General features: G+C 32.7%; 3 protein-coding genes across 5 annotated transcripts; 2 read left to right on the forward strand and 1 right to left on the reverse strand.

Annotated features, from left to right (window-relative positions):
* LOC109335821 (LOB domain-containing protein 1-like) lies at positions 638–2,292 on the forward strand. The gene is made up of 2 exons (XM_019572025.1): positions 638–1,028; positions 1,744–2,292. The coding sequence occupies exons 1-2, from the start codon at positions 678–680 to the stop codon at positions 2,068–2,070; spliced, it is 678 nt and encodes a 225-aa protein (XP_019427570.1). The 5' UTR covers positions 638–677; the 3' UTR covers positions 2,071–2,292.
* Positions 6,430–8,726, forward strand: LOC109335822 (ATP synthase subunit d, mitochondrial-like). Its single transcript, XM_019572027.1, has 5 exons — positions 6,430–6,636; positions 7,114–7,195; positions 7,976–8,040; positions 8,146–8,232; positions 8,308–8,726. The coding sequence occupies exons 1-5, from the start codon at positions 6,466–6,468 to the stop codon at positions 8,407–8,409; spliced, it is 507 nt and encodes a 168-aa protein (XP_019427572.1). The 5' UTR covers positions 6,430–6,465; the 3' UTR covers positions 8,410–8,726.
* LOC109335818 (mitochondrial substrate carrier family protein C-like) lies at positions 9,112–15,330 on the reverse strand. Of its 3 annotated transcripts, none has more exons than XM_019572021.1 (8): positions 14,220–15,330; positions 13,797–14,183; positions 11,595–12,012; positions 11,080–11,224; positions 10,755–10,870; positions 10,564–10,642; positions 9,819–10,052; positions 9,112–9,668 (listed from the first exon to the last, which is right to left on the reverse strand). In XM_019572021.1, exons 1-8 carry the CDS (start codon positions 14,893–14,895, stop codon positions 9,339–9,341), a joined length of 2,385 nt encoding a protein of 794 aa, XP_019427566.1. In that variant the 5' UTR covers positions 14,896–15,330; the 3' UTR covers positions 9,112–9,338. The 3 variants fall into 3 exon arrangements, with proteins under 3 accessions (XP_019427566.1, XP_019427567.1, XP_019427565.1); XM_019572022.1 differs by having other exon boundaries at positions 13,797–14,497; positions 14,664–14,770; XM_019572020.1 differs by having other exon boundaries at positions 13,797–15,330.

Here is a 15,771-nt window from a genome sequence, read left to right on the forward strand (position 1 = left end):
AATCATATTACAATTCAAATTATACAAACATGTTCCTCAACAAATGTCAAAAGGAGAGAAAATCTGTTTCAACTCAACAATTTGGGAAAAATATGTCATTTGCAAGAAAAATAGCCCAAATATTTATATTCTAAACGTGTGCAATGGATATTTACGTCCGGATAAAGTTTTATGTATAGTCATTATATCAACGATTATCCGTTTATATTTTTATATTTAAAAAAGTAAATAATAATTAAATATAAATAGTTTTTTTTATACTACTAAGAGTATTCCTCACCTATTTTGGATAAAAAGCTTATCATTTTTTAGGTTCGGTTCGTGGATACCCCTTTAAACAAGTGTATTCAAAAAAATCAAACTCTCAATTTTGAAATCTAATGGAACCTTACATAAATAGATCAATGCCTTCTCAGTGAATAATGAAAATAGTTAACAATATAAAATACTTCCTCCTAGTACTTCCTATATAATTCGTATAAGAATAATTGATATGGCTTTATTCAAAATATATAGTCATGTTTACTTTTATTAATTGAATGAGCTAGTCTGACCCAACGTGGTGCTTCTCCCTTTGGTCTCTCTCTATATATAGCCACTAAAACATCCTAGTTTTTGTGCTCTACCAATACCAAAAACATAATCTCTCTGTTTTCCTCTGTCTCAAAACACAAAAAATGATGAAAAACACAATATTATCAACAACAACAACTCCATCAACCCAAATAATAAACCATTTTCCAACCACCATGCTCTCAAATTATTCTAACTCTCCTCCATCTTCATCTTCTTCACCTCCTTCACTATCTCATTCACTTTCACCTTCTCAATCTCCTCCTCCTCCATCAGCTATGCCTCCTCCTCCTCCACCAATTGTGGTGGTTAGCCCTTGTGCTGCCTGCAAGATCCTCCGCCGGAGGTGTGTGGATAAGTGTGTCTTGGCTCCTTATTTTCCTCCTACTGATCCTCTCAAGTTTACCATTGCTCATAGAGTCTTTGGAGCAAGTAACATCATCAAGTTCTTGCAGGTAAACTGCATCACTTTCTCTGCATTCTTTATTTTTCAACACTGTACTACACCCTTTACATTTATTTCTATATCCAACTTAATTTTATAATTTTTTACACACATTTAGAAAAGAAAATTATATATGAATTAAAAATCAGTGTCCCTGTTTGAATGTTCAAAGAAAGAAATCTTTTTGTTCATGTGTGTGTCACCATTTCACACTTCAAGGGAAAGACATAAAGACAAAAAATTAGTTAAACTGTCTCTGATTATTTCAGAGAAACAAAATTATGGGTTTTGGTCAAAAGTGGAAGGAAAAGGTAGCTAGGGGCATACCCATACCTAATTGATGAACATGATCATGGGTTGTTTTCTAACTTCCAAACACATCAATTTTATGCAGAATTCTCACTTCTTTCACTTGGTTTTCTCTGTTGTGTTACCACTATATTGGATCATAGGTCAAAAGTAGGTACCCACATTTGGAATATTAGTTTTTCCTAAGGATTAAAATAATCAAGGAATCAAAAAATTAAAAGTTTCATTATAGTGAATAGTCTTTTTTTTTTATAGATTAAGATGTGACATTTTTTAGTCTTTAAATAAATAAAGTCTTTAAGTGAAACTCATAACCTCCAATAGCCCAATTTTGTCTCCTCTAATTAATTCTCCAATTCTACATACCCAATAGTTGAATTTGTAGTTAACAAGAATAGTTTTGCATTAATGTTCAGGAACTACCAGAATCACAAAGAGAAGATGCAGTAAGCAGCATGGTATATGAAGCAAATGCTAGGATCAGAGACCCAGTGTATGGTTGTGCTGGTGCAATATGCCAACTTCAAAAGCAAATTAGTGAGCTACAAGCACAACTAGCAAAAGCACAAGCTGAGGTAGTTAACATGCAATGCCAACAAGCTAATTTAGTTGCTCTAATTTGCATGGAAATGACTCAATCACAAGATCAGAACATGCTTCAGCCTCAACCTAATGATGATGATATGAACTGCTTCTTAGATGACACAGATTTTGCCTCTGCTTGGGACCCTCTATGGACATGAAACTAATTAATTCTATATATCTTTCCTTAATTAGATATTATATCATAGATCTATACCATAAGATTCGACAAAGTTTTACTTGTCTATGAGATCAACATAAATATGGTAGATATGGGTCATTGGTGCTTGCTACTTTATTATTATTAGTCATTTCAAGAGCCAAAAATTTGACAATTAGGCAAAGAATAAGAACACAGTTAATTATGGTCTTCTCCAGTGTAATAATGATTTAAGTGAGAAAAGGGTAACAGAAGAAGAAAATAAGTACTATTAGTTTGAGTCAGCATATCTTTGAAACAGATGTGCCACTGTTTAGCTCACCTAATTTTTCATCTTTAATTTGACAAATGAAATTTAAGGTAGGTAATTTTTGGAAAATTATTTGGTTTATTACTATATGATTCATTTGATTGATGAGAAATAAGGTTTTCTTCAACAATACCATTAGGCTATATATATAAGGTGTAACTCAACTTCAAATGCTAGGATTAGAGACCCAATATTTGTTACATAGGTATATATTGATATCTCACTTAGGATGGGTAATAGTCAAATATGGATTTTACAGGAGTATGTTTTTCGTCTTAAAAATGTGTCACTTTATATACCATTTCTCTAATTAGTCAAAAAAACATTTTATTATTAAATTTTAAACTTAAATATATGTTTTTCAACCAATTAAAAGAAAAATATCACACGAAGTAGCACACTCTTATGGTACAACAACACAAATGCTTAAACAATTCGCAATGTTTTTGGGGTGAGTTAGGCCCAACCACATTTAATATGATAGTATCAAAGCTAATAAATATAGATGGCTTGAATTTGTACATATGTTGTATATTTTGGCATGTTCCCTGCAAACTTTTCAAAGGTGAAAACCAATGAACCAAGATGATATAATACAAATATATGTTATATACAAGTGAATGTGACAAATTACATCTTTTGATAATCTCAAATTCATTACGTATAAGGAATGATTACGCAATCTTTACTCTTGTTCTTTGATTTATTGTCTTGTTATGATTATTTCATTTTTCTCATGCTTACCGAGTTGCCAAGTCTAGCAATTGCATTAATGCCATTCTCTGCCTGGGTCAAATGCTTCCACCTTAGAAAATGAAATTTTGTAAACATAGTAGAAACTGAAAGAGATAATGAACATTTTTCTTTAGCTGACAAAAATTGATGACCCACAATGCTTTGTTTTTCTGAATGTCATTTAGCAGCCCATAGCCTTGTTTTTTTTCTCCTCAAAATTTCATTAATTCCTAACATTTATGGATGGAGCTTTTTGTGAAAGAATTGAGTTTGTGCATGGTATACATATCTTTCATATTATTAATGATTTGGTTAGTAGAATTAAATATAACATGATTTCACATCCTCTCTTATTATCTCTCCTATTAGAGATTCTAGAACTACAATATAAAGAGAAATGAGAATCTATTAATTTTAAAATTATTTCATTGAAAAATAATTTAAAATTACCATCATTTAATATTTATTTTAATCATATGTCATAAAGGTTTTTGAGGATTTGGATTCATGTAAAATATAGCTACCTTAAGGGTTAGTTTGGGAGTTGGATTTTGGAGGGAAATGAAGGGAAAAAGAATACTTGAAAGCCATGAAATACACTTGTAAGTTGACTCTCAAGCCTTCATTTTTCATTCATTTCTCTCTAAAATCTAACACCCAAACTAATCCTAAGTGGCATGTGACCTAATGATCACCAAGATTGAGACTTGAAACATATAATTTTGAAGTAATTCTCTTGCTTTAACTTTCAAAAAAAATATAAAAAAATATGGCCACGAGATTGAAACTTAAGGGCTATAATTTTGTTTATGAATAGTTAGTGATATCTCCACTACATGTATCATATCTAATCTACCCTGGGCCATCATTGAAGTACGACTAGTACTTGGAATTGTTTAAGTTGGCAAGTAAATATATATAGTTTATATACGGTGAGTGTAAAAATATATACATGTTCAACATATTATCTACGTTTATTTGTATTATTTTTAAAGTTAATGATAATTAGATATAAATGGAGAATGATGTATCGATAGTATATAAAACTTTTACACTATCAATATATACATTCTTTTATCACATATGTATAAATATATGTGTACTTCCACTACAAAGATCTGTACATATTCAACATATCATTCACCACTCATTTGTATTATTTTTATTTAAAATTTGATAGTAATTAAACATAAACAATGTATTGCAATGTCAATATGTCATTACAAAAAACTATTGCACTATCATAGTCATTGTTTACATCCCTTTCTCATTTTAAATCATACATAATGATTATAAATTTGTAATATAACTAATGTTGAATTATATGCAAAAAGTAAGTATTATAGTGTGGTTGAGAAATTTCTTGGTCGTGCTTCTAGACATCGTGTAAGACGGTCTTCATTGTTCTTCCCCATGTTGACCTTTTGAGGAGATTATGAGTAATCAAGGAACCTATTACCTATACAAAGAAAAAAGAAAACATGAGATCATTGTGTTTTTAGAAATATGAGTATACCACAAATGAGTGCATCCTGGCAAATAATAACTTGGGTTGGAGTCTTTATAGAAAAAAAAGAAAATATCCCCTTGCAGATATATATTTCTATACCCCTATAACGTAACATGAGTTTTAATATAAGTATCCTAATTATTTCTCTCTTATTGAATATGTGATTTGATCTTAAATTCATACATTATGATTTAAAATAATTAATCAATAGTGGCAAACAAGATTTTAATTACCAAAGTTCATATATTACATTAGCAGTGGCTATCTAACATTGCTAGAGTGGAGACCAAGAAAATATCCCATAGGAAAGCACATGCAACAAAGTTAATTATAGAGTTTTTTGTAATGATATTTATTCACTCTTTGAATAAGGAACTGGTTTCTTGACATGCGTGATTGTCTTTTCTAATAAGTGTCGCTCTCACGAATTGAACCATTGATTTTTTTTGTCTTTCTGGTCTTCTGAGATCTAGCGTAACCTTACATCATTATATCAACGCCTTATTGATAGTTAAATATAGAGTGTCGCTCCCGACTTTTTGGTTTTTCTGGGGATATAGTGAAGTCTTATATCATTAGACCAATGCCTTGCTGATAGTTAAATATACAATATCACTATCAAAATTTATACATAATCAATACATCATTCACCGTTCATATATATTATTACTTTTTTAAAATTCAGTAATAATTAAATATAAAAATGAGATAATATAACGAGAATGTAAAAAAATTCTTCATACATTTTTCTGACTAGTATATATGTAAGTAGTAGGGAGCAGTTTTAGTCTAAGTTGATGATACAATTTCCATCAATCTGACTTCATGTTGAAAATAATATATGAATGGTTCGGTCCAAGACTTGTAACCTAATAGGGTGAGTTAATATTTTTTTGTATTAATCCGAAAGAATCTCTTTCGAATTTAATTCTGGAGGAAAAAAAAGAAAAATTTAAAGTCATAAAATATATGACCTTATTTTTTTCTTTTAAAAAACATATTTTCCCGCATGTTATACCTTAAGGCCGTGTCTTTAAAAGATATTCGCATGTGACTTAAGGTTGTGTTCAACAATAACTTTATAAATATTTTCACAAGTTCACCTCTACAACAATGGTGCATCAAAAAATGGTTATCATGAAAGTAAAACCAAAATCTTACAAAATGAAGTAATTAGTTACAAGAAAAGTTAACAACAATGTTGAGAAGGGATGTTGATTAGTAGAGATAAGGAAAAATAGGAGATTTGATAGGTAGAATGAAAAGGTACAAGAAAAGGAGTTTTTAATAAAAATGGTTAATGTAAAAAAAATTATAACTAAAAATGAATTATAAATATTGTATGAGTCTCAAATCCATAGCCTAATACATAGGCATATATATAGATAAGATGAATGATGTTTTCTCACTCTATTTTATTGACTTTGCTCCCATGAACATTACATTTTATTGCAAGCAAAAGATTGAAAAAAAAAAAATAGAGTATTAAATCTATGCACCGACAGTGTAAAGATGTATACACAATTAATGCATCATTTACTGTTCATTTGGATTACTTTTTCTGAAAAGTTAATTATAATTGAAAATGAATATTAGATGATGCAGTGATAGTATAAAAAACTCTTACACTGTCATTGTATACATCTTTTTCTCAAAAGAATACATTGAACAAAGATAAACCCTAACAAAATAAAAAAATATGGTGCAATAAATAAACCTAAAAGCAGAATAGGAATCTGGGCCGGTCCACATTGAAGCGGGCCCATAGTAGAAAAGAATGAAGTGACATAGCATAGCATAGCATTCATGAGCTTGTGTGTTTGGAATCAGAGAAAACGAGAATGAGTGGAACAGTGAAGAAAGTCACCGATGTCGCATTCAAAGCTGGTAAAACCATCGATTGGGATGGAATGGCCAAACTTCTCGTCTCCGATGAGGCTCGCAAGGAATTCTCTAATCTCCGTCGCGCTTTTGATGAGGTTAATTCTCAACTCCAAACCAAATTCAATCAGGTAATTTCTCCTTTCTTTTTTCTATATATCATTCGGATTTCCGTTCCTTTGTCTCTTGTATTTTCGATTGTGTTTTATTTACGATTCGGATCATGTAATTAAGATGCCAGGGTTAGGATTATACTAGTTTTTGGACCCGATTTTCATTTTTTTTTCTATTATATGTAACACTTTGTTGAATACTTCGATATTAGATCTTGTTTTCAATTAATTAGAGACTTGTTGAAATTGCTTTTATGTATATGTAGCACTTTGTTGAATACTTCGATATTAGATCGTATTTTCAATTAATTAGAGACTTGTTGAAATTGATTTATGTATATGTAGCACTTTGTTGAATACTTCGATATTATATCTTATTTTCAATTAATTAGAGGCTTGTTGAAATTCCATTATGTATATTTGAGGTTTTTAGTTAATCAGTTTTTTTTTTTAATTCAAACTGGTTTTGTGCTTAATCATTTTTACATGATGCAGGAGCCTGAGCCCATAGACTGGGATTATTATAGAAAAGGAATTGGAAATCGTTTGGTGGATATGTACAAGGAGCACTATGACAGTATGTTTTGTTTTCTATTTGTTTTTTTATGGTACTGGTACAGGTTATTGAAATTGATTCTAGTTAAGAACTTGTTTTTATCTCTTATTTCAGAGATTTACGTCCATTTTGTTGAACCATTGTTGGTTTCGTGTGCAAGTCAATGAATATATCTTGGTTTTACTTCAACAATTCAAGATATTGCCTTTCTTTTAAAAACAAAACAATCTCTAGAAATGAAATTTTGATGGTGGTGAGGGTCTAGAAATATTTGGAAATTCTGGTCAGCAATATATAGGTTAAAGTTTCAAGCAAGCATCAAAAGCATTGGAGGGGTGCAGCTAGGAAGATGATAAGACACTCCAAATTTGATTTTAAGATACAAGTTTTTGGTTGCTTCTCCTGTTAATTGATTTCCTTGTGTTTTAACTGTTTATTTGTTATATCCCAAATTGAAAAAGGAATCTGGTAGACATCATAGGTAATATTTTGCTGCTTCCTTTCAAATTTTGAATTTATCTATTGGTCAAATAAGCTGAGGTATTTTTTGTTTCTGCAATATAAATTGTGAAGTAGTACTTCAACCTCATTTTGGTTTTCTGTTATCATTTGATAATGTGGAATGGATCTGGCATCTGTTTCACATCAGACAAAAGATTGTTTATTATCGAAAATCATGCTGAAATCCTGCGTGTCTGTGTGCATGTGTGTGTATATATATATGTATGGCAAATCAATTTTTTTACTGTTTTGCATACCACCAATTCAACTTATAATGTTTTGTGCAACAACTTTGTGCAGGCATAGAGGTTCCTAAGTTTGTTGACAATGTTACTCCTCAATATAAGCCTAAATTTGATGCACTAGTAAGAACCTTTGAGCCAACTTAAGTTTTTTTTGTTTAATTCTCTCAGTCAAATATGTTGCATACTTAGAATTGTGTGCTATATATATGCATTTTTTGATTGCAGTTAGTTGAGCTTAAGGAAGCGGAGCAGAAATCTCTGAAGGAGTCTGAGCGTTTGGAAAAGGAAATTGTTGATGTACAGGAGTTGAAGGTAATAGGAATGACCTCGTGTATTTTCAGGGTAATAAAATCTAAAAATTTCTTATACTGTTATTTATTTTTACAGAAAAAGCTCAGTACCATGACAGCAGATGAGTACTTTGGAAAGCACCCAGAGCTGAAGAAGAAGTTTGATGATGAGATCAGGAATGACTACTGGGGCTATTGATTATTCAAAACTTCCAAGTGTAGCTAAACATCACAACTTCACCATTTGATGTTTGCATTGTTGGTTTAATAATAATAACTACATTTATTTATTTCTAACTAAGTTCTCATTTTAAGTTCAGGGTTCTTCATATACCCAATTTCGGAATTGTCTTAATTTTGGTGGTCCTGTAGTTCCTTCACTTGCAAATTGTCTTTTGTGGTCAAGAAACTGCTGCCTTATGGTTTCTGTGCAGATACAATTTCAGAAAGAATGTTGTTTCCTGGTTTTCTTAATAAATTATGTTTACCTGGGTAATAAAGATTTGCTGTTATTCAGTTTAATAGAATCACAGGCACTTGCAGGTTCTTCTCAATCTGAAAATGTGGCAAGAACATTGTTTCTTTACATCTTGATAATAATATGGTTGAGTTTTCTAGAGAGCTCCACCTCCTTACCCTTATGGTTTAGTTTTAGTTTCAAACTATATATCATCAATTACTAGTTTTGATAATAAATTAAAAACCTATTATCAGAAATTGAACATAAAAGCTAAATTTCCATACAGCCACCTAATAAATTAGGTTATCCTGTAAAATTGAGATTACAAAAACAGTAAAGGCCTCCGTGTAACAAAAAATAACAAATACCAGTGTGAATTTCATAACTGTGAAAGATTCAGAAGAGTAGGTAAAAGCTAAAAGATTCAGAAGAGTAAAAATCTGTACAATAGATGAAGAAATCAATTGAACCATTTTAGTTTCTGAGTACGGTACAAGATGATTTTTTTTATAGAAAAAATTGTGCTGCTACATATGGCAGACTAAAAAAAGATCAAAATGAATAAAGGAAACAAAATGAGTATTTCAGAACATGAATGGTCAGCAGATTGAAAATCCAGACATGAGCTGCAATAATCTCAAAGGTTGTTGCTGTATGACACAATCCCATTATTCTGACGTGCCTCCCTTAACAGCTTGCTCATTATTTTCATTCATAGCTTTCTTGGCTAACTCATAACCTGCAAAATTCATGGCACCTAGAGGAGCAATCCAAAAGAATCTGGGTATTGCTCCTTTAAACAAGCCAAGGGGTCCCTCATGCCGGAGTATAGAAAAGGCTATTACTGTCATTGACACAGACCGACCCTGTGCAGTCATCATTCTAGTTTTCATCACATCGAACGGTGTCGTGACAACAGCAGCCAAGCCACCGGATAAAGCTCCAACTGCAATTGTTTCCCATGCTTCCAGTTCCCTTCCTAGTAGTTTTTGGAAGCCCTAGCATTCATGACACAATAACATCTCAATGTGGAACAGCCATAATTCATGACTCAAAGTTAAGTCTTTTTAATTTGGATGAATACATACATCCATTATCATATATACACACAAGTTTTAAACAAATTTATCATGCACAAGTATACATACCTTTTTAGATTCAGCATAAAGCCCCATGCCAGCAACATAAAATGGAACCTCACGACAAAGGGTAGCTCCAGTTCCGCGAAAGAACCCCCTAAGACCATCCTGCTGCCAAGTTGCAACTAAAGCCTCACCCGCATTGTCAAAAAGACCAGCCTGCAACCGCTGCTTTAACACCTCACAGGGAATCCGCACAGCTGTTCCCAAGAATGTGCTACAAAATGATGCTATAGATTGTACCTACATAAATGTCAATATGTGAAGCTTACACATTTTAAAAAAGTAACAACAAATCAGAGCCTATATATAAATAATAAAATAAAAAACGGACAAATCAAAATCGACTAAACGACATGTGAACCTACACTGTTAACCAGATATCCAAAAAAATAGAGGTGGAAGTCAAAGTATTTACATCTTAATTAAAAATATGAACTGGTATTTACAAAATATTAATATTAGATATGGGCACCTTAATTAAACCATTCAAGTTATTTTGATAAAAATATGGAGCTAGATATGCAATACAACAGCTCTAATTAAAACCTAACTATATAATGCAGAAGACCTGAAAGATTGATTTGATGGGGGCAAAACTAGGGCATATGCATAATTAGATGGGTGCTAGGTAAATTGAGCACTTCATTTATGTACTCTGCATTCCAAACAGTGAGCAAGGAAAATGAGAGAGAAAGGAAAACATAATCAGTCATAGCACAAAATATAAATAACAGCACAGGGTTACAATTACCTGGAGTTCTGGTAGTGTTGGAGCAAAGTTTATCAACAACAATTTACTGGCTTCGAATATCCCAGTTCGCAGGCCATGGCTGCATTATAAAGAACTGGCATAAGCTAAAAAGAAGAAAAAAAACACTATCCTTTTCCCACTTATAATGCTAAGGTGGGAGGGAAGAAAAGAAGAGAGGCCAGATAAAAAACCTTGAAAACTGTCCAAGTACTGCAGGGATTGAGCCCCTGTATAAACCCCGTGCTCCAATCTGTGGCACCTGGGCAATGATTTCAGGGAAGGACATGGTGGATGCTTGTACTCGAGTCTAACATACCAAACAAGGCAACAATGAGGTCTCTCAATGGAGCAAAAAATAAGACAGTTCGACAGCTATTAGAACAACATGAAATTATGAGCAGCACATGAGCAGACAACAATCAAACCTTAATCCCACTAGGTAGGGTCAACACAATACATAAGCAGACAACATTGAATCACTAGAAATTACACAAATCGTTAAGTTAAGGAAATTACCTTTATTGAATCAACTGGATAGAGTAAAGCGCAGGACAGAGCACAAGATAGGCCACCTGCCAATGCAGATCTTAGAACACTTCCGGCTGGAATTTCAACAGGTGGTGGAAAGGCAACCACAGTAGCAGCTTCAAACCAAATACTCCTGAATTAACCATAACAACAATAGTTACAACCACGGTGGATATTAAACATCGATTGCTTATGGTAGTTGAGACAAAAAGGAAATTATAGTACAAACTACAACACTTCTGCATTATCTCTAATCTTCTAGCAAAATTTTAATTGAACATGCTGGCTATCATTCTAAACAAATAAAACAAACAAAGTTGAATAACTACGTTACTGAAAGATATTAAAACCAACAGATACCTTACAAACATCAAAGTTTGACAAGATATTCGGTTAAAAATGGAAGTAAAAAATAATAATAACAAATTCAAAAGGATTAATGATGGAATTTTTATCTAATACATGAAAGAAGAAAATCTATCAAATGACCATATTTATTATACCTAGGATCCTCTTGAAGACGGTCAGAAGGAAGCAGAAGCATGAAATTGCGAAAATGTCCATATGAAATAGATTCTTCTGTGTCTGCATTCAGAAATCGCATCATAGCAACTGCATTGTCTTCATTTGCAGGGAGTCCTGCATTCTTTAGTGATTCCAATATTTCACTCTTCTTGAGTGTCCCTGACTTGCTTAGACACAGAGAAGTATATGCACGAAGAATTGTTGTCTCCTTCTGCTCTACCAACGATAAGAACTGTTTCCAACCAAAAGACCTAGAAAATAAGTGACTTCTAGCACGGCTCATAAATTCTGTAGCATATCTTCGTGGAAGCTTTCTCCTTCTCATTGCAATTTCTAGATCTTCCAGAGTTACTTGGCCATCGCCATCTCTATCGAGTTCCTCAAAGAACCTCCTCCCTGTATGATAATGAAGGTGAAAAGAAGTATGAAATTGCCATTCCATAATAATATCACAAACAAAAGAACAATGCATACATGAATGTCAGAAACAGATCAATTAAAAGATATCTTACAACTAGTGTCAAGTATAAATATACTCCATGCAGGTCGGTATGAAACTAGGGTGCAAAAAAAGGCCAAAAGAACACAACTGCATAAGATCTAGGGCCTGTATCCATTGTAAGAAATACTGATATGATTAGGCAAAAGAATTCCGGTATAAATATTTTGATATGTAGGTTGTATAATAGAACAGTACCCAAGGGTGGGGGCTCCTTTCTTAATCCTTTTGCACTTTTATCACAAGTGATTTCTCCCCATGAGCTTGTCACATATATCCTCCTACCAAATCCTCTTACATCATACGAAAGTGACATATGTCACTTGTAAACCAATCATTAATAAACAAAGTATTACCTTGTGACACATGTTACTTTTCTTATAGTATAGGAGGATTTGTAGGAGGATATATCATTTTCCTTTCAGATATTCACTGAAAGCGATTTAAAAGCTGAATTATAACTCCCAGATAAACAGGTTGTTTGGTAGCCTCAAGAGGTTTCCTTAATACTTTTTCCCCGGTTGTGATTATTTTTCTACAAGATCGGCATACATCTAAAGAGAGAATAATCTCACACAGTAATAGATAGTAAAGTATCTTGAACAAACATAACTGCTTGTCTTTGGCTATAATCTACCCATCTTTCACAGCATTAACATCGGGATATTACCTACCAGTTTATATAAAATTATAAGCTCATGCGCTTAATTCCATTATTTAGTATGACAACCAAGATATGGAGACATGACATGAAAAATTATGCGAAAAAATATATTGGGACGCTTGGAATCCTAAACGGGCATAAAGAAGTACAAAATGCATAACTACGTTTGAATTATAAACTATTTGCACAAGACCATAGTTGTCATAGATGCCAATATTTACTTAATAATGCTAATCCGAATTCTTTCTTATATCAGTTACTGTTGAGTGTTAGCATTCTATAACCTCATCCTCAACTCCTGCAATGCTCACCTACTGATAAGATCAATGCCATGTGACTGTGGTCACAGGTTCTAGACGTGGTCTCGTAAAAATAGCTTCCATATTTTTTCATTCTTATCACTCTACAAATTGCTCAAATAATTTTAAGCCAGATTTTTCGATCTGCCAGAATCTCCCAGCAACCAATTTCCATGAATGGGCCACTTTTTTATGTTCAATCCTTTGTCTTTACAAACTAAAGCTATAAAACAATCTTTGTTCTCAGGGAATTAAAACCCTGCAATTGAGAACCACTGGCAGATTTATCAAACTAACCTACATTACTGCTCACTCAAATTATATTACCCCAGTAACCTTAAACCCCCCTATCATACTACTCTGAACAGAATATATGAGCTAATCTCCGATATCATTATATCACCATAAAACTGAGAAGTTGGATCCTTTTACACTTTAAATAAACTTATTCTCCTTTATATTTACTGAAACAGATTCCTCCTAGTTAATCACATTAACATTCCCACATATCCTACCCTGTCCATGCATGCCACATACATATTATATCATCTTGTACAGGTGTATGGGGATAGTTGCATTTACTACAAATTAAAATTGCACCCTAATCCAAGGGGTTCTATCAATTACTAATCAACAACCCAAGTTCCTCGGGGGAAAAAATACTTGTACTTTATGCAACTAATTCAAAAAAAATATTATCCTACTTAAGATGAAATACCTTCAGCCTCAGTGTATCTAAAGAAATCTTGTACAGAAAATAGTTTCTTCTTATCAGGATGGTCTTTGGATGCTTTACCCAGCTGAGGCAGAAGCTCAACCAATTCTGCAAATGAAACAGTGGAAAGTGTAGACTTTAGACGCTCCACGTTTGATAGAGGAATGCTGAATATGTTATTAGCAACCTTCTGCGGTAAACTTCCTCCATTTTCTTCCTTGTTTTCCTCACTACCATTATTATCTCCTTCCTCTTTTGGTGGAGGGTATTCTTCTCCAACTACACTTGATGGCACACCACCCACCTTTGCAAATCTTAAATTCCCAAAGAAGCTATTCATATCTACTTTGTGCCCTTCCAAGAAATCTGTGAAGGCATTCACATGACCAAATTGAGATTGGAATAGAGAAGTTTTCTCAGTCGCAAGTTCATTTTCTTGCAAGCTATGGTCAATACTCTGAAGAGTGTGAGACAACTGATCAAAGATAAAACCAACAAGGCATTCAAGTGAAACATTCTTTTCATCCTTCTTCCACACCCCATTTTCCCTAACTTCCCTTTCACTCTGCTTCACTTCAAATGATGAAATAGTAGGCTTCATGCAAGAACATGGTTTATCTTCATCACCACTTATCTGAAATTTCTTCCTCCCAGATTTGAAAGGAGATGGAATAGCCTGAAGAAAACCATTAACCAGAAAAGACCAAGTCATAGCAAACTGAAAACAATTGGTGCAAGAATGACCATTTTCCTTAGCTACCTGAGCCCTATTCTCATTCCCTGAATTCTGTGAGAACATGCCCAAGAAAGCCTTCAAAGGAACCTTTATTGACAATCCTTTTTTCTTCTCATCAACAGCACCAACAAAACATGAACCATTATTGTTCTTCTTCTTATTCTTCTTCACATCACAGATCTGAAATTGATCACCTTCCCTCACTTGGGCAATCAAACAAACACCTTTACCCTTGTTCTTTGGCAACAAGCAATGTTCAAGATCCTTCACCGCCTTGCGAATACCCACTTCGAGTGGCGACAGAGAATCCTTCATAACTTGAATGGAATTGAAGAAAGATTCAGCTGGGTCGTTATTAGACACCATTTTTAATCAACCCTTTGAAAAAGTTACAGTCTTTTTGCACTTAGTTATAAAAACAAAAACAAAAACAACACCTGAAAGTGCAAAAGAAATTGAAATCTAAAAAGTGTGTATCGAATTGTATTTAAAACGGGATTGAAAGAGATTAAACTAATAAGCTATCAGAAATGGAAAAGAAAGTATTTCAAGATCGCGAAATTGATGAAAATTGAACACTTCAGTTGAAGATTGGGTTCATTTTGGTTCACTAAAAAAAAGAGATTTTTGTGTGTATGAGATTGGTGCAAGAAGTGGAAAATGAGAAAGAGTGAAAAGAAAATGAAGAGAAAAAATAGGATAAGATTGGGAAAAGATAAAGCGGTGGTTTTGGACAGAATTTGCGTAGAGACCGATATGGGTAATGGGTGGCAGAGGAAAAAGAAGAAGAACAACAACAACATTAACAAAAGGGAAGTGAAAAACAATTTTCTATATTTCTATATTTCTATATTTTTATTTTCAGGGGAAAATTCAAATTATTCAATGTGAGAAAATAAAAGTTCATTATCCATATCATGGTCATGATAATATACTTGGGGGAAAATTTATGATGATGCTTTTATATTTGGAGAAATCCATCCACTTAATTTTTAATATTAATTTATTCTTAGTATTTATTACATAATGTATTTGTGAAACTACAAATTCAACTCTAATATTAAATTTAATGTTTTTCTATACCAAGAAAAATAAAAAATAAAATAAAATTGTCTCCATTTAAATTGGTAAGTAATTAGATGGTTTATCATAAAACTAATTAAAAAATCAAGGAGACATTAGTTTAATAGTATAATGTCTCATTAGATATCTAAATATTGAATTAGTGTGAAAGTTTAATTC

This window comes from Lupinus angustifolius, chromosome LG20 (assembly GCF_001865875.1).
Source record: "Lupinus angustifolius cultivar Tanjil chromosome LG20, LupAngTanjil_v1.0, whole genome shotgun sequence".
Taxonomy (NCBI): Eukaryota; Viridiplantae; Streptophyta; class Magnoliopsida; order Fabales; family Fabaceae; genus Lupinus; species Lupinus angustifolius.

What these genes read in the sequence shown, in the direction of transcription:
- LOC109335821 (XM_019572025.1), top strand. Translation starts at nt 678, where the DNA reads ATGATGAAAAACACAATATTATCAACAACAACAACTCCATCAACCCAA. An exon ending in ACATCATCAAGTTCTTGCAG is followed by an intron (nt 1,029 to 1,743) that starts GTAAACTGCATC and finishes ATTAATGTTCAG; the next exon opens with GAACTACCAGAATCACAAAG.
- LOC109335822 (XM_019572027.1), top strand. Translation starts at nt 6,466, where the DNA reads ATGAGTGGAACAGTGAAGAAAGTCACCGATGTCGCATTCAAAGCTGGT. An exon ending in GTACAAGGAGCACTATGACA is followed by an intron (nt 7,196 to 7,975) that starts GTATGTTTTGTT and finishes AACTTTGTGCAG; the next exon opens with GCATAGAGGTTCCTAAGTTT. An exon ending in AGCCTAAATTTGATGCACTA is followed by an intron (nt 8,041 to 8,145) that starts GTAAGAACCTTT and finishes TTTTGATTGCAG; the next exon opens with TTAGTTGAGCTTAAGGAAGC.
- LOC109335818 (XM_019572020.1), bottom strand. Translation starts at nt 14,895, where the DNA reads ATGGTGTCTAATAACGACCCAGCTGAATCTTTCTTCAATTCCATTCAA. An exon ending in ATCCAGTTGATTCAATAAAG is followed by an intron (nt 10,871 to 11,079) that starts GTAATTTCCTTA and finishes TTGGTATGTTAG; the next exon opens with ACTCGAGTACAAGCATCCAC. An exon ending in GTACTTGGACAGTTTTCAAG is followed by an intron (nt 10,643 to 10,754) that starts GTTTTTTATCTG and finishes TTTATAATGCAG; the next exon opens with CCATGGCCTGCGAACTGGGA.